The 21,240-nt window shown below is 42.4% G+C and overlaps 1 protein-coding gene across 1 annotated transcript in view; it reads right to left on the reverse strand.

Moving 5' to 3' along the window:
- Positions 1 to 898: 898 nt before the first annotated feature.
- Positions 899 to 21,240, reverse strand: part of PIWIL4 (piwi like RNA-mediated gene silencing 4) — a 39,260-nt gene continuing 18,918 nt past the window's right edge. Inside the window, exons 9-20 of the mRNA XM_054725438.1 lie at positions 20,132 to 20,252; positions 18,955 to 19,072; positions 17,285 to 17,396; positions 14,659 to 14,843; positions 12,535 to 12,607; positions 8,603 to 8,803; positions 7,311 to 7,414; positions 5,683 to 5,753; positions 3,704 to 3,857; positions 1,985 to 2,110; positions 1,727 to 1,874; positions 899 to 1,015 (exon numbers count right to left, since the gene is read on the reverse strand). Coding sequence (XP_054581413.1) covers positions 899 to 1,015; positions 1,727 to 1,874; positions 1,985 to 2,110; positions 3,704 to 3,857; positions 5,683 to 5,753; positions 7,311 to 7,414; positions 8,603 to 8,803; positions 12,535 to 12,607; positions 14,659 to 14,843; positions 17,285 to 17,396; positions 18,955 to 19,072; positions 20,132 to 20,252 — 1,530 coding nt within the window. The remainder of the gene's footprint in view (positions 1,016 to 1,726; positions 1,875 to 1,984; positions 2,111 to 3,703; positions 3,858 to 5,682; positions 5,754 to 7,310; positions 7,415 to 8,602; positions 8,804 to 12,534; positions 12,608 to 14,658; positions 14,844 to 17,284; positions 17,397 to 18,954; positions 19,073 to 20,131; positions 20,253 to 21,240) is intronic.

The following is a 21,240-nucleotide window of genomic DNA, read 5'->3' on the forward strand; positions in this document are numbered from 1 at the left end:
TAACAGCACTTTATCATGCTGATAGGAATGATCAGTGTGAGAGGAAGACTGATGATGCAGCAGAGGGAGGGAAGAAGGACTAGAGCAGCATCCTTCACAGCCAGAGGGAGTGAGAGTGAGCACACAGATGAGAGCCGTCCATAGAGCAGAGACATGTTTACTTATGATAACAAGGGAGGGTCTATGCACACAGAAACCCTTAGATGGATGGAATGGAAGCCTGTGCAAGTCCTCTCGGATGAAGTGTTTTCTCAGTGCAGTAAGAAGCAAGGTCTTCAATGAGAGTAGTTGTATGAAGTGAAATAAAGTACCATAAAGAGAGCAAGTGATAGGCTCAGTTTTAGAAATAGGACTCAAAGAGTGATGGTGATGAGGTCTAGTTGGTAAGAATTTTTGCTGAAAACACTTATGGTAAATAATAAGGTTCACATGTAACTTCAACTGAAATTTAAATAATGATAAACACAATCTACGATGCTCTAAATTTTCTTTATTTTCTAATAACTACTTACACCACTCTACAAAATGCTCTATAACATTAAGAAAACTTCTGAAACATTTACGGTGGGAATTAGACCCCGTTTACCTACCCATCAAAACATCACGCAAACACTTATTTTCTTAGAAGATATTCAGCTTTGTGGACTTACCAACAGGTGATGGTACATTTTAATACCATATACCACAACGAGAATCTACGCCAAGCATATAGCTTTCAAATAAAACAACATACATTCCTTTTGAACCATTTCAGATTAAATTTTTTGTTTTCCCCAGAAGTTAAAGCTGGCTCAATCTCCTTTCCTCAGTCACAGCTTTGAGCTCATGGCAGATTTGTAAAGAGTATACCGACTACTCCTGGGGATTCTTCATCTGGCAATGCCGATGGTTCGTGTCATCACAGGTAGAAGAGAGAATTGGCCAGCTCCAGACTTGGTTCTTTGTGGATGCTCTGTGCCACGAGGAAGGTCAGCTTGTGCGCGTACTGGCAGGGTGCTGGGATACTGACTAAGCCCTGAGAGGAGAAAGTATGGGTGGTAATTAAGAGGATAACTTGTTCTTCAAAGTGATTTTTCCCTGAGATTCTTCATCTACTAGTTACATACACAATAGGATAAGTTTGTGAGTAAACAGTAACTAGACCCAACCAACAAAGGGCATCGGCTCACTGGACCTTATGCTCACTGGGCAGAATGGGCCGGAGGCCAGTCTGGCTTCATGGCGCTGGGCGCTGGGAGCTACCACACTCAGGGCTAATCTATGTTTCCTTCAACTTAATGTTCCAAGGGGCTCAGGATGAATCTTGGCCTTGGACTCTGAGAGCAGATCTCGGCCTCATGCACAGGCACACAGCACAGGGCCAGGCCCGTCCCTTTCCCGCCAGACCTCTGAGCTGGTTTCAACGTCAACTGTAACATGGAAATAACAATATCCTCTTTTCCCCCCAAGGCTTGCATAAGATAACGAGTTCATACGATAAAGTCCTTTGGGAATTATAAATAGTAATGTTTTAATAGTTATTGCTATTTCATTTCTATGACAGACTGGGTTTCTCCCATTGTGGACTCAAGGAGTCCTTCATTCATTCACTCGTCCATTCATTTCTCCTTTGTGAAAAATCGGGCATTATGCGAGGTATAGAGATACAAAGGTAAACCGGGGAAGAATTCCTGGGTGGGAACCTTGAATGTCGGTACTCGAGTGTCAGTAAACGGCTGTCACTCACCGGCCAGTTGTAGTAGAGGTGGCACAGCTTGAATGTAAGTCTCTGCATGTGGTCGGGCTTCAAGCCGTTGTCATCGTAGATGACGTTATAGTAGGTGGGATTAACAGTTCCCCGACAGGCCGTTTGGCTGACCAAGTAAAAGTCATACCTGAGGGGGGAAATGGAATGAATGTGAGAAAGAAGGCAAACAAAATGAGGCCAAACCTGAACAACACACAGTAATGTTTCACTGAACATCGGTTTTCCAACAGCACTCACCACTCAGGACGCGTGGCCTCTGAATCCACCACGGTGCCCAGCGGCGGGTTCTGTAAGGTGCGGTTCTGTTCCACGAAGAACCGCGGCATGCACCGCTTCCTGACCACAATCACCGACAGCTTGGAGCTTGGAGCCAGAGAGGCAAGAAAGTAAGACAGAGAACCGAAAACCAAGCCATGCCGCTTTCTATTTTCTGATTTTTAAAGAAAGATAAGCTGACATATAGTAATTCTAAGTTTTGATGGAATAAATGAATTAATAAACTCATTAGAAAAGCACTGCAATAACAAGGAAAATAAAAATCACCCCCAATCTCTCCTCCCTCAGAGAACACACAATTTTTTAAATTAGGCATCGTCCTCGTTACTGCAAGAAGTGGGGGAGGTCCAATCATTTGGCTAGTTTATATCATTTAAGGGGCAATGGTTAATAGGACAATGAACTTAAATTAGCACTTCTAAAAAATGATTTTCCAGAATTATCTGTGGAGACAAGATTCTTTTCCGGTAGCAACAGTCCCTCTATTTTCGCCTTCAGTCTGCCTCTCACTTTCTGAATAGGGAAGGAAGAACCACGAGTCCCTCTTACTCTTCAAATCATCGCTTTTGAACCATGGAAAACACACTCTTAAAAGGATGGATGGGCGAACCAAATACACACTTGGGCCAAATGCTGAATGACCAAGTGTTAAAGGCAGCATTTGGGAAAGCCAAGGCCAAGTCCAAGAATCGGCCATCATGGAAGGGACCTCTGGGATGCAAAGGTCACCGTGAAATTTCACCTTAAGCATTTTAATGATTTAAAGTACATATTATTGTTTCCAGTGTTGAGACTTAAACGGTGATGTCCTAATGCTAGAAAACTAACTCCCTGGCACTCTTAGCAATCCCCAAATTGCACCCTTGTGATTCTGAATAGACACATTCACCTGCCATCGGTGAATAGGGAGAGATTTGGGCTCTGACAATTTGGATGCAGCTGAAGATGATCTTGCCCTTAAACCATGATGCTCTCCCTCCTAACAGTCACTGATGAGGTTAAGACAGCTCCTTGTGGCTCTTGGCTGCAACACTTGGTTGATGGAGGTGATGGTGGTATAACCCTACAGATGCCCACTGTGCACTGCTTGGAAGATGCTTTCTGAATATTTTCAGATTATCATCCGCCCCCACTTTCCAGTTCTAATATTTTTCTTGCACTTGACATAATGAATGTTGTACTGAAACATGGAAGCTAGACACGTGGCAATGGAGCGAGGTGCCTGGTGTTTAAGATGGTCTCATTACCACATGCAGCTCGGCTTTCACAACACTCACTCCTCTCCCTGCTGTAGATCTCGGCCGCACACCAGGGCCTGCACTTCAGAGGGTGAGCCCTGTGTGTGGATTTGGGCCTTGAGCTGAAGCCATAGCTTGTTTTTCCCCATGGCACGTTAACATGTCTGAGCATCTTCACCTGCCAGCAGCCCCGCAGGCTTTCTGCTGCATCTCAGTGTCAGGCTCTGGAGGGTGTCCCCCAGGCGCCCAAAGCTCATGCCTCCCAGGCTATTTACGTAAGACCACCCGATTACCTCCCATCTAGGGGAAATCAATCCATCCAGATGCAGAAACAGAGCAAAACTTAACTGCCTAAAAAGGATTTGCTGACATACAGTAACTTTAACAGTTACAACAAATGTGCTATAATCAGGAGTTGGAGAAAGAACAATTAACTGAATACCTGGCATTTGAACTTGCTTCTGTCACACTGCTCAGCAGCTGTGGAACTTCATATTCAAGAAGTGTTTGGAGCTGACCATTTCCGACACCATCACGGTACACAATAATCCGTGCAGGCAAACCGTGATTGTACGCGTACCATTTGTTGAGTGCTCCTGCAGAATGCGGTGTAAGAAAACAATGACTCGTGCAACGCCAACAAAGAATACAATTCCCATTAAATTTCAATGGTTAGCTCTAGCTGGTTTGGCTCAGTGAATAGGGCATCGGCCTGCAGACTGAATGGTCCAGGGTTCGATTCCGATCAAGGGCACATGCCCGGATTTCGGGTTGATCCCCAGTGGGGGTTGTGCAGGAGGCAGCCAATCAATGATTCTCTCTCATCATTGATGTTTCTATCTCTCGCTCCCTCTCCCTTCCTCTCTGAAATCAATAAAAAAAATATTTAAATTTTTCTTTCAATGTTTCAGACCACTGTGAAATAAGGTAATACCTAACTTGGGTTGTATTTGCAATAGCATAAAAACAAGTAACTTTAGGGAAACATTCCTGCCTCTTTGCTATTTGAGGAATCGTAATGATTTCTATGGCAAAATAGATTCTTAAGCTTAGCATATTGCAGCAGTAAAATTTTAATATTTAAGCAATAAATTAAAACTTAATTCATGCAATAGACATACGAATTCTATTTACATGAGCCAAATTAACACCAATTTAGTTTGTTTTAGCCTTTAAATCCTCTCCATAAATACAGACTGGGTAAGTTCAGTTCATTTTCTCCTTTAATGAGCATGGGTATGAAAATATAAGGAAAGACCTTGGCTGTTCCTCTGGAAGCATCTCCACAGGGACTCACCCAATCAGATTCCACGTCTCACTGACAATATAAATTCTGTAAACATTTCCACCCACTCTAACTAGAACTCACCTAAAGGCAGAGACCAGACAGTAACTCCCACCCAACAGAAACTTTTCATAACCACTAAAAAAAAAGGCCAGGTTTTGAAGTGAGAAGAAGGTAATAATATAATAAAGATGCAGTGATTCTTTTTGTGTATATATTTTATATACAATTGTATAAGTTTACCAACCATGGAATTCATTTTAAGTTGGTAGAAGATGATCATATATGTAAGTCTATTACCACCTATCACCAAAATTCACTTTCTTAGTAGAAAAAAAAAACTCTTTAAAAACCCCCAAAGTTTGCCCTAACCGGTTTGGCTCAGTGGATAGAGCGTCAGCCTTCGGACTGAAGGGTCCCAGGTTCGATTCTGGTCAAGGGCATGTACCTTGGTTGCGGGCACATCCCTGATAGGGAGTGTGCAGGAGGCAGCTAGCTGATCGATGTTTCTGACTCTTTATCCCTCTCCCTTCCTCTCTGTAAAATATCAATAAAATATATATATTTTTAAAAAGAACTCATTATAAAAAAACACACAAAAAAGCAAAGTTTACAGATGGGAAAACGCAGCTCGAGAAGGGAGTGAGGTGCACAAGCACACCATTCAGGAATGACGACGCCAGATCCAGCCTGGGCTGGTGGAGGGGGGGAACTCCAGGTCCCTCTTCTCACCAAGTCACACTGTGAAGAGGACACCCTTCCTCACCTGCTGTCTTCCCCATCTTCTCCCGCTATGCCACACGGCCTGCACACTTCCCCAAAGCTTCTCTCCTATTTCTACACCTAACACTGCTCTGTCGTAATCCTCGTTCCTCTGGGGTAGGTTTCTTTTGGCCTTCAAGCTACTCGTCAGAGCCACCAGCAGCCACAAACTCTCCCTCCTCCTGGCTTTGTTTATCACACGCCGACGAATTCCGAGGTCTGACTGTTAGAGTCAGGACACAGCTCTGGGGATCTCTAACTGGCTGCCCACTGGCTCAGGTAGGCTTGGGGAGTTTGCTTCCTCCTATCGGCTCTACTATCAGCACATGGACCTTGGGTCTTGGAGCCCACACGCACTGTTACGGTTTTAGTACCGATCATGAAAACTTTTAAGCAGTCTGCAACCTCCGTGGTTGATCTCTGAAGGATACAGCGGGAAAACCACCTAAAGTAAGCAAAGAACAAAAGTAAAGTTCAAAAATTGCTACTATACACATGCTACTAGGGTTAAATTAAGAAATAAACATTACAAGTAAAAACCAATGTTGTTCATAATTTTGTATATGCTGTATGATCACAATTATATTAAAATCTCACCCTCCCCCCAAAATGAAATTTATTGAAAGGAGAAACTAAAGCGTTCTGCTGACATCAGACACATCTGGGTTCAAATCCTGGCTGTATACTCATCAACCACGTGACTCTGCTATGCGAACCTAAGCTTCAGTTTCCTCACCTGTAACGAGGACATTTACAAGCTGGTAGGATAGTTACTACCTCACGGGGTTACTGTAAAAATTAAATTAGATAATATACGTAAAGTGCTTAGCACTGGCCACATAAAAAGCACTACTAGAGGCCTCTATGTTATTATTATAAAGGAATTTATTAGGTTAGCAGTAGATTTCTACTTTCAAAATAGCCAAAGATTTCTCAAGCATAAGCTCCCACTTCTAATGGTGAGCCTTTTGGACTTAAAAAACGTAACATGATGAACTTATTTCTATTTCAGAAGCAAGTTTTCTTGCTAAAGTCATCAATTAACTTGAAGCACTTAGAAAATGAAGGTGACGACAATACTAAGGATGCCGTCAGCATTATTATAGTTCTCTAAATAGAGGCCACAATGATGATGCAATGAGGATGCTGCTAGCTGGCTGGACATCCTTTAGCTGCTTGATCAGGGAAGTGATACCTGTAACCAGGATCTCTTTCAGCCTGGAATGAAGTTGGAGGCATGCTGCTACTTTCCCTGTTTTCCACCATCCCAAATACACCCAACCACAAACTTAATGGAGGAAATCCAACAGCTTAACCCTTTGCACTCACTTGCTTTTTTCGCGATTCCTGCTACTGATGCTAACCGTGTCGAGTCACACTCGACATCCGAGTGCAAAAGGTTAAGTCTAGGAAGAAGGAATTTGCCAGCAGCTCCTCCTGCCTCAAAGCAATGTTTAGTTACAAACATGGAAACGGTTTTAGGAACTACAATTTAATAAGAGCCATGAGCTCATGTTTAATGTGTTATCCCTAATCCTGCCTATGTTTTTTCCCCTGCCTTTTTAATAGTTGTTCAAACAGCCACCATATCAAGTGTCTGTGAGCATTAATAATAATATAATAACAAGCATGAATCCAGGCAATCTGACTCTCAACTGCTTGACATAATGTATGTGAAGTTCCTAGTACAATGCTTAATACAGTGCAGATGTTCAGAAAATAAATGCACAAGAATTTTTACATGGCCATCCTTTTGGGAATATGACTAGCATGTGAGTAACTGTCCTAATATATGTGTAAAAATAGTTATTTAATGTGGCAATGTATTGCCCCAATATTATCAATCATTTATATATGTCAGTATAATTTATGACCTTTATTCACATTTTAAAAATACTAGTAAATAAAGAATACAAACTATTCCTTGCTGTATAGTCTTTAGTTAAGCCACAATTAATAGTCTAGATAGTGGAAGAATATGTTAGAGTCATTGTAAAAGTACCTGGTGATTCTGAGGTTAATACTGGCCACAAATCCAACCACCACCATTCCCTTGTTGAATGCATCTTTACAGACATCGATACCAACTACCATCAGGGACTTTAACTGTAAAATTAAATTTTTCATGATTTTAATGGGATGAGGTATTATTTCCTCAAACAATGACTTAATATCAAAGTTTTAAAAATTACCCCGTTATTTAATTATTCAAGTTAAGCTATGTGCTAGGATGATCAAGGTCTAGGTGAAGCAGATTATTTAACCAGAAACCAAAGAAACTTCAAGAGGAAGGGAAGAATATGGTACATACTTTGCTTTAAGAGACTCACTAGAGTCCAAAATAGCAACCATCCTTTGTGGAGATGGCCATGAGTCATCAGTGGTTCAAAGGATTCTGGGAAAGTGCTCGGTCCATTTATCCCTTGCCTCCGGGCTGAAGGAATCTGAAGAGGAATTCCAGCCCCCTTTCTTCATATCTCTAAGGACTCCTCACCTGGCTATGCAGCTGGGGCCACCCTGCTTATGGAAGCATAAGAGAATGGGCTACATTCCCTCACTTCTCATTCCCGCACTTCCTCCCACGGTGGCCACAGTTCAGGAAGGAGAAGAGGATTTTCTCAGTTCCCCACACAGTTTGGAGATTCAGATGATAGGTTCTGCCAACAGATCTCCAAGGTTTGGGGAGGCCCAACCAGGATGCAAGACTACCCTGAGAGTTAGCACCTGGTGGAAGCAGATAAAGGCAAAGGCCATGGAACACAGATTTTAAATAGCTGCCAGAGGCTCTAAAGCAAGTCCTTCCAAGTCTATGCCAAACTAGATTCTCTCCCATGAACTATTCTGTTATCAGCTTAACTGAAGCTCCTTGAGAATGGGGGTTATGCCTCATCTGTGCACACCTTCACAGTGGCTTGTGTAAGCCAAACCCAGAGCAGAGCTCATCAAGCAAAACAAATACCTCTGGGATCCTATTAAAATTTCTCCTACTTTGATTTCATTTTTTAAATGAATTAATCAGCCCGGCTGGCGTGGCTCAGTGGTTGAGTGTCGACCTATGAACTAGGAAGTCACAGTTCAATTCCCGGTCAGGTTACATGCCCAGGTTGCAGGCTCGATCCCCAGTGTGGGGTGTGCAGGAGGCAGCCAATCCATGATTCTCTCTCAACATTGATGTTTCTCTCTCTCTCTCCCCTCTCCCTTCCTCTCTGAAATCAATTTTAAAAAATATTTTTTTAAAAAATGAATTGATCAATTGACTGATTACTAAAAGGACAAGAGTGACAGATTCCTCACAGGGATCTCAACGGCCCACAGCTCGCCTCCGAGTTTACAGGCCATCTGCATGGCAATCTTGGTGGCAATACTCATCATCATCCCCTGTTTACTCAAGGTCCGAACAAGCACACACTGGCTTGGGACGGGGCAGTCGGAGCTCAGATATTTTTTAATGGATTCATAATAGTTCTGCTGAGTGGAAGGCAGAATACACATGACCTAAAAGCAAAGCAAAAAAAAAAAAGAGTCAATTTACTTATGCTTAGAAATTGCTTTTTAAAGAAAAATGAATACATGGATTCTTCAAACATCTTTTGCCCTTAAGTTTTCAAGAGGCAAATGTGAACATGTCTACAGGTCTTTAAACGTTGACAATTAATCAAGGCCATCTGAAACGCCTTCTCATCAGCCATCCACTCCACCAAGCCCAACTCCGTCTTACCATCTCCCTCGGCCAACCTTTCCCATCTCCTTCACTCCTCTACTGAGTTCACTCTGTCTCGTCCTCGAGTTCCCTTCTAACCGAGCTCTTCCTCCAGCCACCTGCCCCCTCTCTGCATGACCCTCTATGGCTCTCCTGTCTCACTGCCTCTGCCTCCCACCTTCACCCACAGAAAAGTGGCTTACACTGTGGTCTTTTTCCCATTAGGTACTGAACAACCAAAATAAAGAAAACAAAAACAACTTATGTTTTGTTTCCTGGAACTTGAAAGTAGGGATATGGGAAGAGAGAAAATAAGGAGAAAGAAACTCCGCCCCCCTCCCCCCGGCCCCGATATATTTTAAGTCCACCCAACTCTGTCCCTGCCCTACTTATCAGGTATTTCCCTCAGAGAAGGATGATCCCTGGACTACCTCCACCTCCTTTCCACCTTCTATTCTCTACCTTCAAAACCCCCCTAAAGTATAGAAAAGAGAGGTACTGTCATGATAAGCAAAAGAAAACAAATACAGTTATTTTTTTCACCTATAGATCTGTTCAAAATCATAATGCCCAGTGCTAAAGTCATTTACACTTGATTATAGAAAGTAGGAAAAGGTATTCTTAAATTGTCAGCAAAATTATCTTAGGAACCTTCCTTCCTTCCATCCAATGAGTTTGGGGCCAAGCAAAGTAGGGGGTAGCAGCAAGGCAGTGGCCCAATAGGACCAGGGCCGAAGAAGGTGGGAGCCAAGTGAGACTGGTTACACTCCAGGGATGGAGAAGTAAGCATACATTTAGAAAATAATAGCGGCCACTAGCAGAGGAGGAGGGGCACAAATTTGGAAAGGGAGAATGCTTTCCTGTGGTACTGAATCATAACTGGAGGTGTGAACATGTTTTTAATATATACATAGGTACATATAGTAATAACATAGATGTAGTTATACATAATATATATGTATATACGTGCAGGCACATGCACACACATATTTGCCCCGGCTTTGCCCACTGAGAGAGCCTGGGACAGCAACACTTCAGTAGCAAATGAGCACACGCAATGCCCAGATCTTGGTTTCCAAATACTGTTCTCTACCCAGAGGAATCAGGGCTCATTAGAGAAATTTCTGATTCCAGAGCTGGGCAGCAAAACTTCAAAATTAGCCTGGCATATCTCCTTGTGCCAGACAGTAAGGATATGTTCCAAGAACGATGGGGACATGTCAACAAGACACATAAACCAGCTTGAAGAGGACTCTCACTGGAAAAACCAGGGACAATTTGGGCACAAAAGTAAGTAGTAGTAGTGGACTGTAAGGTAGTAAGTAAAATAGGGATCCATACTGCTATAAATAGATGAACAAATAATTGGAGAGAAAAGGAAGCTTTTATGTATAATATAATGGCACCTAATAAATGTAGAAGGAAGTATAGAATTAGAAAGCCACCATTTGGCAACCATCATAGTAATAATGGATTCAAACAAGAATTACTAATGGATTCTAAAACTAGTGGGTAAAAGTTTGATGAGGAATAGATATTGACAGAGTCTCAAAGTATCTCCCTATCAAAAAGAAAAAAAACTAATTATAAAGAGAAAAAGAATAACTTGACAGGTACCACCTTAATCAATGGGGTACCCTATAGGACGCAGTGAGAACTCAGATTCATACTTCCGCCCAAAGTGCATAACCTGAATTTAATCATAAGGAAATGTTGGACGAACCCAAATTGAGGAGCATTATACAAAATACTGGTCTATACTCTTCAAAATTAAAAGGCCATCAAAGGCAAGGAAAAAACTATGGAACTGTTCCAAATTGCACACGAAACTAGAGACAGCACAACCAAGTGCAACACATTAGATCCTTTTACTAGACAGGACATACAAATGGAAAAATGTCCATGGAGTCTGTGGATTAGCTGGTCATACTGTTTCTTGATTCTGATGGTTGTCCTATGGTCCTGCAGGAGAGAGACCTTGTTTGTAGGGAATATGCACTGAAGTATTCAAGGCTAATGGAATATCATGTCTGTAACTTCCTCTCAAATGGTTTTTGGAAAAAAGAGATAGATAGATAGATAGATAGATACATAGATAGATAGATAGATAGATAGATAGATGGTAGATAGATAATGATAAAGCAAATATGATAAAATGTCAACAATTGGGGAATATGGGTGAATGGTATATGGGAGTGTTTTGTACTAGCAACTTTTCTATAAGTTATATTTTATTGATATTAGAGAGGAAGGGAAAGAGAGAGAGAGAGAGAGAAATATCGATCAGTTGCCTTCCATATGAACCCTGACCAGGGTTCAAACCCACAACCTGGGTATGTGCCTTAACCTAGAATGGAACCCACCACCCTGAGCCACACCAGCCAGGGTGAAAAAAAAAAGTACTTGCCCTGAGGGTGAGAATTCCCTTTGTTTATTACAGCATCCTTACGGAGCATTTATTCTGTGTCAGACTAAAAGAGCTGAACTGCTCTGCATGAGATCTGAGCAGGAATGTAGGGAGCTGGGATGAACAAGCCAGGAGGCCAGAGGAGGGGATGGGACAGGAAAGGCCCTGCAGTGTAGTGCGAGGCCTCCGCCTGGGAGAAGAGCACACACTTCCAAGAAACAGGGATGGTTGAGGTTTTGTAAGAACAGGGATGTCGATTTTAACTTGTCTGCCATGTTGGAGTGTGATGTCATCAAACCTAGGCCCCAAACCCTGTGCAAGGTCAGTCTCACACCACACACACACACACACACACACACACACACACACACACCTTTGGGAAATTAGGCAATTGTGGAAATCCCACAGGCTGATGCAATGCAGGAGGAAATGGCACTCACAAAATATGAACACACACAGGAAGGCAAGAATTCAGGGGAGGCAGGAACATGGGGCCATAGGTGACATGGAAAACCCTCACCCTCAAGAATCCCTGAAACACTGGGAAGAACACGGGTGCCCCAACATCTATGGGGTAAGATGGGAATCAATTTATCTTAAATCTCAAGTGAAAGATGACCCCCCTCCAAGAACTAGAAAAATATGTAGACACCCAAAAGGGTAATATAGGGGTAACAACATATATTTTCAAATTAATATTAGATATAGGAAAGAAAAATAAACTGTTGATTAAAATGCTAAGAGTAATACTTTCTTGAATGCTTGGGGAAATGCACAGCAATTTGTAAACATCACAGGAGATCATGTTCAGATTCTTTCATACTGTTATCTTGCCGAAACCGGTTTGGTTCAGTGGATAGAGCGTCAGCCTGTGGACTGAAAGGTCCCAGGTTCGAATCCGGTCAAGGGCATGTACCTTGGTTGCGGGCACATCCCCAGTGTGTGGGTGTGGGGGGGGGGGTGTGCAGGAGGCAGCTGATAGATGTTTCTAACTCTCTATCTCTCTCTCTCTTCCTCTCTAAAAAAAAATCAATAAAATATATATATATTTTAAAAGACTGTTATCTCCAAAAAAAATAAAAATTACACATGAAAACACAAAAATGATCCTGTACTCACCAACTGAACATCAGGATCAACGTGTTTCTGTAGAGCGCCAAAAAATGCAGCCGGACTTTCCTGTACTTTTATGCTGCATAAAAAGATTAATTTTGAAGATATAAAATCCCCTTTGTAGTAGCACATAATCATATAGAGTTAAAATAATACAAGTGGATTTTTATAACAGACTGGCAATTTGAGAAAAAAAATCATTAGAGAAAAGTGACAACCTTTTGAGTCTAAAATTGTTTCTCACATGCCAAGATATGCCAGAATTATCTAATGACCATTTTTACTAGCTTAAAAGTAGTTCGGGGGGAAATAAAATTTTCTGAACCACCTGATATCCTACAATTAGTAATTCTGTTGCTCAAAATGAGATTGAAAGCGAAGTTTGGAAATCACAAGTCTCAATAGCAAGCGTCTGAAACAAGATTCAAGTTAAACTAGGAGTAAGATTTCTCTAATACCAAATTGCCATAAGAATTTTAAAATGAATGTTTCAAAATCATCAGGTTAATGAGACCAAAATATTCAGCTAACCTTGAAACTGTATGATTCAGACTAAATGATTTCCCCCCCTCCGTGACAGCTTGTTTGAAGCCTTAATCAATCAGTCAGCAAGTTCTTATCAATGATCTGTTCTGTAGTTAGGGGCCAGAGGCTACAGAAATAATTCCCACACGGAGGAATTTCCAAATCCACTTTCTTTATGTACAATCAGCCTCTTTTGAGTGTATACGACTGGACTGCCCCAATGCCCTGTGACCTTTTAAAACTTGCCCAGCAGGGGGCAGGACCACTGCCTCCTGCTTGCAGATTCCAATGAGCTCTGTTAAAACAACTAAATGCTTCTGACTTTTCCAGTTCAATCTCTTGAATGCATAGACTGCTGTCTTACTGTCCATTCCTTCCAAAGTCACCTGGCAAATATTTCAGGTGGGAGACACTATGCACATAAGTCTCATGGGTAAATGGATACTTCACTGGGGGGGGGGGGGGTGGAGCGGGGGAGATGGAACAAAATACGGGCTTTCAAATAAAACAGTCCAGGGACAGAACATAAGCACAGGCTTGCCCATGGAACTGGTGTGAGAAAGGTGCCGGCCCAAGGCCTGCTGACTGTGGCTTCTTCCATTATTAGTCTTTCCCTGCCTTATTAATTAGCTCATGGTTTAAGAGAAATTAGAGCAGGTGAAACTCAAACCAGGCAATCTGTTAATAGATTTGGTCAGAGGAGAATTCTAAACTGCGGTGTAAAATGAGACTTTGGGAAGATCTGTGGTTTTCAACAATGCTGATGTAATTAATTAGCAACTCTGTGTTTAAAGAATAATTTCCCATCCCAATGAGGACATCTGCATCTCCACCATCACAAGGGAAGAAGTATCCTTACTAAGGATAGAAAAAGCTCCTTGCTAAGCATATCCAGCTCAATAAAACGAGACATGACCAACTTTATGACTTTTTAAAAAGCAAAATGATGTTCAGTTTGGAGTGTGCTTGGGTATGTCTGGATCGCTTACTAAATGGAAAGCAACTAATTTATCTTTCTCATCCCCCACAAACCGGCATTATCTAACATAGAGTAGCTACTCAATAAATGTTGAAAAACTAAATGAATGGCCTTGGTTTTATCAGAAAACTATGTAAATGACTCATTTTATACTAAAGTAACAGCATCAGAAAAACTTATTTCAGATCTATTTTTACATCCAATTGTAATGCATAAAATTTACCAAATAAGTCAGGAAATGCAACTTTCATTTTTGTACTATCCCATTTGCTGTTAAGTTTTATAAATAACTAATAGCAAAGAATTAAAGAAAAAAGCTGAGAAGGCAATATATGGATTTATACCCGAATGACTACTGAAAGACTTTGAGGTAATGAGACTATTGCCTTAAAAAAAAAACCTGAAAAGATAAGTTTACAAAGACCAACATGAAGAATATTTAAACCGTATGAAAATTTAATCATTGCAAAAGTCCATTTACTTAGAACTATCTTCTTGGCACTTTCTATTAGGAAACTTTGCTGAGATAACGAAGCTTTTATAGCTAAATCAGCTCTTATTTCCTAGATTCTAACCAAACTAAACACATATAAGAAAGGTTGGGGTGACTGACAGGGCATGCTCACATTTTGGGATAGTCCACATTAAACCCCATGGAACTTCCAACTCTTCTCAAGCAGCTCAGAAAGTGCTCGATCATGCTTTCAGCTCTGCTGCTACATACAATCAGCCATTTACTCAGAGACTGTGCACTTAAAACCTTGCAACTTCGAATATCCTTGGACCAATCAGCAGCAGACACAGGTTGACACTGGGAAAAATAATGACCATGATAGGGTTGAGCATTTCATTCAGAAAACTATTAAATAAAGAGTGTGAAGACGGTCCACATTGTCTTAAGAGAACTATTTAGTACAGTTTGCTATTCAGACTCGAAACACTGATACAAGCTCTGTAGGTGTAAACAGAACCCAAGGTGCTTCCTGGGAGTGGAGGCATCTGAGCATCACCCCAGGTCGGCCACTCATGGCTGCAGAGCCTTAGACAAGTCCCTTTACTTCACAGGCCTCCACTGTGCGCAAAAAGGGGGTCTGGTTCAAAGATCTCTAGGTTCCCTTCCAGCTGTAAGGATCTCTGACCCTGACTGTGAATGGCTCGGGTGAGCAGACTGTCCAATTTGGTCTCTTTACTCTAGGCATCTAAGTAGGTCAAACAGAAAATGCTGATCACTGATACTCCAGGTCCTCATAGTAAAACCAACAAACCCTACAGGGCAGTTAAGAATATATGTATTCGAGGAGGAGCTACATCTAGGAGCAAAGATGAGGCCAGGACGCAAGCTCCTTCCTCACTCGGAAGGTTCCCCAGGTGACCAGGGAAAGCAAGCTCCCTGCACTGAAGTGGGGAGACATGAGACTGGTCACGTCGGTCACTCGTCTTCTGCTTATATCCATGGGCTGAACTGGAATAGAAGTGTCCTTGGTATGGTGAGCCGGGAAGAGCCACTGTTAGAATTTAGAAGAATCACACTGCAATCTACTCCCTTGCTCCTCCAAGTGTTGCCTTGCAGCAGCATGGCTAGCTGCTGTGAACTTGTTGGAAACACCTAGTTCTGGGCCCCGCCCCAGACCCACTGAATCAGGATCTGCATTTTACTAAGTTGCCAGGTGATTCATCTGCACTTTAATGTTTAAGAAGCATTATCATCCCCTTGTTTTACAGACTCCGAAGCTGTGGCAGAGACAGGTTATGGGGCAGTTGGTGGCAGTGGCAGGTTCAGAATGCTGGTCTTGACATTTCAGCCAGGGCACTTTCCACCAAGCACTCTGACTTTCAACCACCTGCCATCCTCACGATGCTTTGACATTAGGTGGCGAGGCAAGGACTCAGCTCCAAGAGGAGACCTTAGCCTGAGAATGAGGGGGAAGGGTTAGCCCTCCCATGAATGGTTCTGTCTGGAGCCAAGGTTTATTCCTTCCCATTACAGCCAGTATGAGGAGAACCATGGCCCTCTCACCTACGCTCCCACCTGTAAGGGCTGGAAGGAGACAAATGCCCAAGGCCCACTCTCGTGTCCATGAACCTTTAGTTTATTCATTTCCTGGAACCCAATTCAGAAAACCAGAATTCGTCAAGAAGTCAAGGCCCAGCCACATGTAGCCACCCCCCACCACCTCTAGGGGGCAGCCTCTTCATTTTAGTGCTCTGTCTATGGAGACCTGTTTCCAGGCAAAAAATGCAAGTAACGCTCAGACAAACAGGACTTTACTTATGGAGATGATGAGACAAATCATTTTAAATATTTAAATCCTGCTTTATATGTGGAACTAAAATTGAGCTTCTCTTTATTGACTCCTGACCAAAGTCCTAACGGGGGCCTACATTTTAGTACTTTACAAGATTATGTTTTGTTTTTAAAAGTAGTTTTCCCTCGGCTTCTCCAGTAAGGTGTTGGTAATTTGGAATAGGTTAACAAAAAGAAAGGATGAAAAAAATCTCCATTCTGCCAACATAAGCCATTCGTTGCTCAGTTACATTAATTTAGACATGTCAGTTTATATCAAATAAGGCAAGAAGAGAGCCTTTACAATAAAATAAAATGTCACTGGATTTTGAAATGGGGAGGAACATGGAAAAAGTAGAAAGATAATGCACAATTTTGCAGAGAATAGATTCATTTCTTCAACTAAAGCCTAAAGCCCTAAAGAAGCAATGATTGGTCTCTTAACGTTTCAGAATGCCTTCCTCCCTGAATGCTTTGGCTGGGGATGTGCTCTGTGCGAATTTCTTCATGTTTATGCCGATTGAGCAGCATTTTACTTTGGGATAAAAACAACTATGGTATCATGAAAAAATGTATTAAAATTAACCTTCACCAGTTAGTAGAATTTTCCCAGGTACTATGATTTTTTTTAGTGACATAAGAGTACTAACAGTATCCTATAACAGGTGGGCATGTTTTAATTGCAATGGCTTAAAATACCATTTTTTAAAATGCACCTTTAAATGTGACACCACATCACACTGACTGACCTCAATCATGTCCTCTGGGTGCCCTAAGCCGAGCAAGTACCCGGAAACTGAAAAGGAAAACAGAGGGGACCTCGAGGTTTAGGACAAAGGGAGTGTATGAACATGGGCACAGAGAAACCTAATGAATATGACAAGCCCACGTGGTCACTCTGGCGTATGATGGAACTTACACCCATTCAAGCAAATACTGTTAAATAAATATAAAATCACTGCACTTACTATGTGGTTTTGCATTAATATTTTTTCAGAAGGCACAACCCGGCCAGTCAGTGACATCTGGCATCCAAAATGCAGCCCCCAGGTCTCCAGCTCAAAACGAGCATCCTTGTTTCTGTTGATAGAGTTGAGGCTTAAGTCATTCAAGTGCCTATTTTCTAAAGAATTTAATAATTAGAGACAGAATGATAACTTCCTGAATTATTCAGAGGCTGATTTTTTGTTTGTTTGCTTTAGGATTCCCGACTTATTTCTAACCACTAACGGTTTTTCTCCTGCTCAAAAGAATTACGGGACAACTGTGCCCAGCTGGGACCGGCAGGGATGGAAAAGCTTCCAGTGCAGCATGTTGGTCAGCAAAATGGGCCTGTGAGTCAGACAGACCGGCTTCACTCCTAGTGCTAACATTTAATGATATGCGACCTTGAGCAAACTCTTAAAACTTCTTTAAAGATTTTTTTTTATTATTATTTTTAGAGAGAGAGGAAGGGAGGTCAGCCCAGCTGGTATAGCATGGTGGTTGAGCGTCCACCTATGAACCAGGAGGTCACGGTTTGATTCCCGGTCAGGGCACATGCCTGAGTTGCGGGCTTGATCCCCAGTGTGGGGCATAAAGGAGGCAGCCGATCAATGACTCTCTTTCATCGTTGAAGTTTCTATCTCTCTCTCCCTCTCCCTTCCTCTCTGAAATAAATAAAAACATATTTTTTGAAAGATCATTCTACAACAATGTTGCCCAGTAGAAATATAAAACATATTTCATTTAAATTTTCCAGTTGCTGCACTAAAAAAGTAAAAATTAACAAGTAAAATTATTTATATACATATATATTATTTAACCCAATGTAGCCAACATGCAGCCATTCCAAGATGTGGCATTAACCACATTTTAAGTGCCCAATAGTGATGGGAGGCTACAGTACTAGACAGCGACATTTTAGGAGGTCAGCAGGGAGAAGTTCAATTTTCCCATCACAGGTTACAGCTCGTTGTCACAAATGAGTGCAGGAATGCCATCTGAGAATCAGGTGTGCTGAACCGAAGGGCACAAAGGTATTCCTAAGTTTAAAGAGTGCACAGAGGAGTTTTCCTAATGATCAGTGTGCTGCGGCCACTCTATTAGGATCTGAACATTCCTGACCCTGAATATTGGGGGCCTGGAGTGGTAGTTTGGAAGGATTTTGTTTTTGTTTTTTAAAATATATTGTTATTGATTTCAGAGAGGAAAGAAGAGGGAGGGAGAGATAGAAACATCAATGATGCGAGAGAGAGTCATTGATGGGCGGCCTCCTGCATGCCCCCTATTGGGGATCGAGTCCACAACCTGGGTATGTGCCCTGACCGGGAATCGAAATGTGACCTCAATCACTGAGCCACGCCAGCAGGGCAGATTTTGTTTTTTCAATGACAGCCCTTTTCTTCATTCAAACTTTCATCCAGAGCCTCACTGTATTAAATGGATGAAAGCAGAGCCGTCTAGTTGAAGTGGGTGGTACTTCTGCCAGCGTGACCCAGGACAACACAATTCACAAGGGCCTCGCTCTGAGACAATAGGAATGAGACATTCCCACCAGGGAATGAAACATTCCACAGATCAGCCAGGTCTATACCGAGGCCTTCGGCGGGTACACCCTGGTCCTGGGGAGGCGCCCCCCCCCCACACCCCCCCGTACCTCTGGATGTCATCAGCAAGCCTGGCCAGGCGCTGCTGCCTTCCTTGTGGACTGAGCCGCGTTTCTTCCGCCACAGCCTTCATCAGTTGGAAATCCGAGGTTGCCTGGCTAGTCAGTCCTATGAAATGTAAGCAAAAATAAAGTGAAAAAAGTGAATACCTAGTCTACAATGTAATCCCAACCCATCTCAGGCACAGTGTAAGCTTTTCAGAGTTAGGGTCTGGATAGCACTCGCCAATAGAAATGATGCCACACGTGTCATTTTAACTTTCCTAGTAGCCATGTTAAAGAGGGAGGGAGGGAGGGAGGGAGGGAGGGAGTTATTTTAAATAGTATGTATTATTTAACTCAATATATCCAAAATACTATCATTTCAACATGAAATCAATGTAAAAAATTTATTGAGTTATTTTCCTGTTTTTTATACTAAGTCTTAGAAATCTAGTCTGCATTTTGCACTCATGGCACATCCCTTAACCACGTTCGTTACATTTCAAGTGCTCAGTGAATGCATGTGCTTTCTGGCTACCCTATGGGACTGCGCAGATCTGGAATATCAGAACACCACTAGACTAAGCATCCCTCCCTTCAAGGAATATATCCTTACGAGCATTTCTAATCGCAAAGTAAACATCTACACACCCTCACTGGTTCGAGCAATACAAAAATGTAAAAAGTGAAAGTCCTCCCTCCTTAGTCCCACCCTGACAATCAAAGGAACGCGATGAAAAGTACTCGAGACAGTTACGCAGATTCCACTCTACAGTGAAGATGACCTTCTGGAAGCACAAGCAAAAGGAAAATAAGGGTCCTTTTGGCACAGGACACGGGAGGAACAGTCCAATCACTTCCTAAACTAGTGAGTTTCAAACAACGATGAAGGGCAGCAGGTTGGGTTTAGAAAAACATCCGGGGCCTGTTTATTTTACATCGAAATAACAAATGGAATCCCCGAGATGAAGGAAATAGGTAACCTTTACTGTGCCAAGCAGTTTCCAAAGGGCACTCCATCCTCCCCACTTTCTCTACTACTAAGTAAAGTCTTTAAGGGTCCCTCCTCCATGGGCTGAGTTCATGCTCAGGTGCTCAGCTAACTGAAGGAGGTCCTGCCCACTGCTAAGTGTCAGAAGCCTGCGCCCCATCAGGAACCTGCCGGAGCATAAAACATCAACTTTACCTGTTAGGAAGCAGAGCTCGGGTATCAGGTGAACCATCCGAGCCTCAACGTCATTTCTCTTGCTTTTCAACAGACTAACAAGCATTGGCTGATGTAGGTCAGATAAAGTAATATCATATTGCTATAGAATGCAAGATTAATGAGGGAAAAGTTAATAGGGAAACTGTGAAATGAGCATCTCTGCTTATAAACAACAAGGTAATCGCAAAATGAACATAAGCAAGTATTTCAATGAAGAAAAAAAAAAATCCCATGATTACCTAGTCATTTCTACTTCCTTCTTCTCGGGTTCTATCTTTTATATCGGAAGGCCAGTCTTTAGTTATCTTTTACTAGAGGCCCGGTGCACAGATTCGTGCATCAGTGGGGTCTCTCAGCCTGGTCTGCACCCTCTCACAATCTGGGACCCTTCAGGGGATGATGGAGAGCCTGTCTGGGTTCAATCCCCACAGGCCAGGCAGAGGGGCCCCACCTGTGCACAAATCTGTGCACCGGGCCTCTAGTATGCATTTAAGATCTTTAGTTAATCTCTTTCTGCCCTCCCCCCTCCCCCGTATCCCCTTCCCTCTGAGACTCATCAGTCTGTTCCATGTTCCCATGCCTGTGGTTTCTGCTCCTGCATTGAGCGTCTGCCCCTGGTGGTCATTTTGCATCATAGCTACCAGACGGTCAGCTGGTCCAGTCGCTTAGGTTTTTATATATATATAGATAGTACACCATTGTTCTGTCTTGTTTTTAATCATTTCCATGCTCTCTTCTGGGTTTCACCCACAGTTAGAGGAGCCTCCAGCTGGCTCCATACACAGTGCCCGACCCTCCTGTAGCTGCCTCAAGGCCAGCATCTCCACTCCTGATGACTCAGATGGGCTGCCCATGCATAACTAACGGGCTCCAAGATCCCACATTCATTTTGAAAATATCTATACACAAGTTGGAGGCAAGGGTTAGTTTAAGTCAACCTCAGCTTTCCCCAAAAAAGAGCTTAACTTCCAGGGTTGTCAGATGTTATAGGGAAGCAGCTGTGAAGTCTGGCAAATGTGAATCTGACCCCCGACCCTTCTACTTAATTGGACGAGGACACTGGAGAACTTACCGTATTTTCCGGCATA

This window comes from Eptesicus fuscus, chromosome 13 (genome assembly GCF_027574615.1).
Source record: "Eptesicus fuscus isolate TK198812 chromosome 13, DD_ASM_mEF_20220401, whole genome shotgun sequence".
NCBI classification, from domain to species: domain Eukaryota; kingdom Metazoa; phylum Chordata; class Mammalia; order Chiroptera; family Vespertilionidae; genus Eptesicus; species Eptesicus fuscus.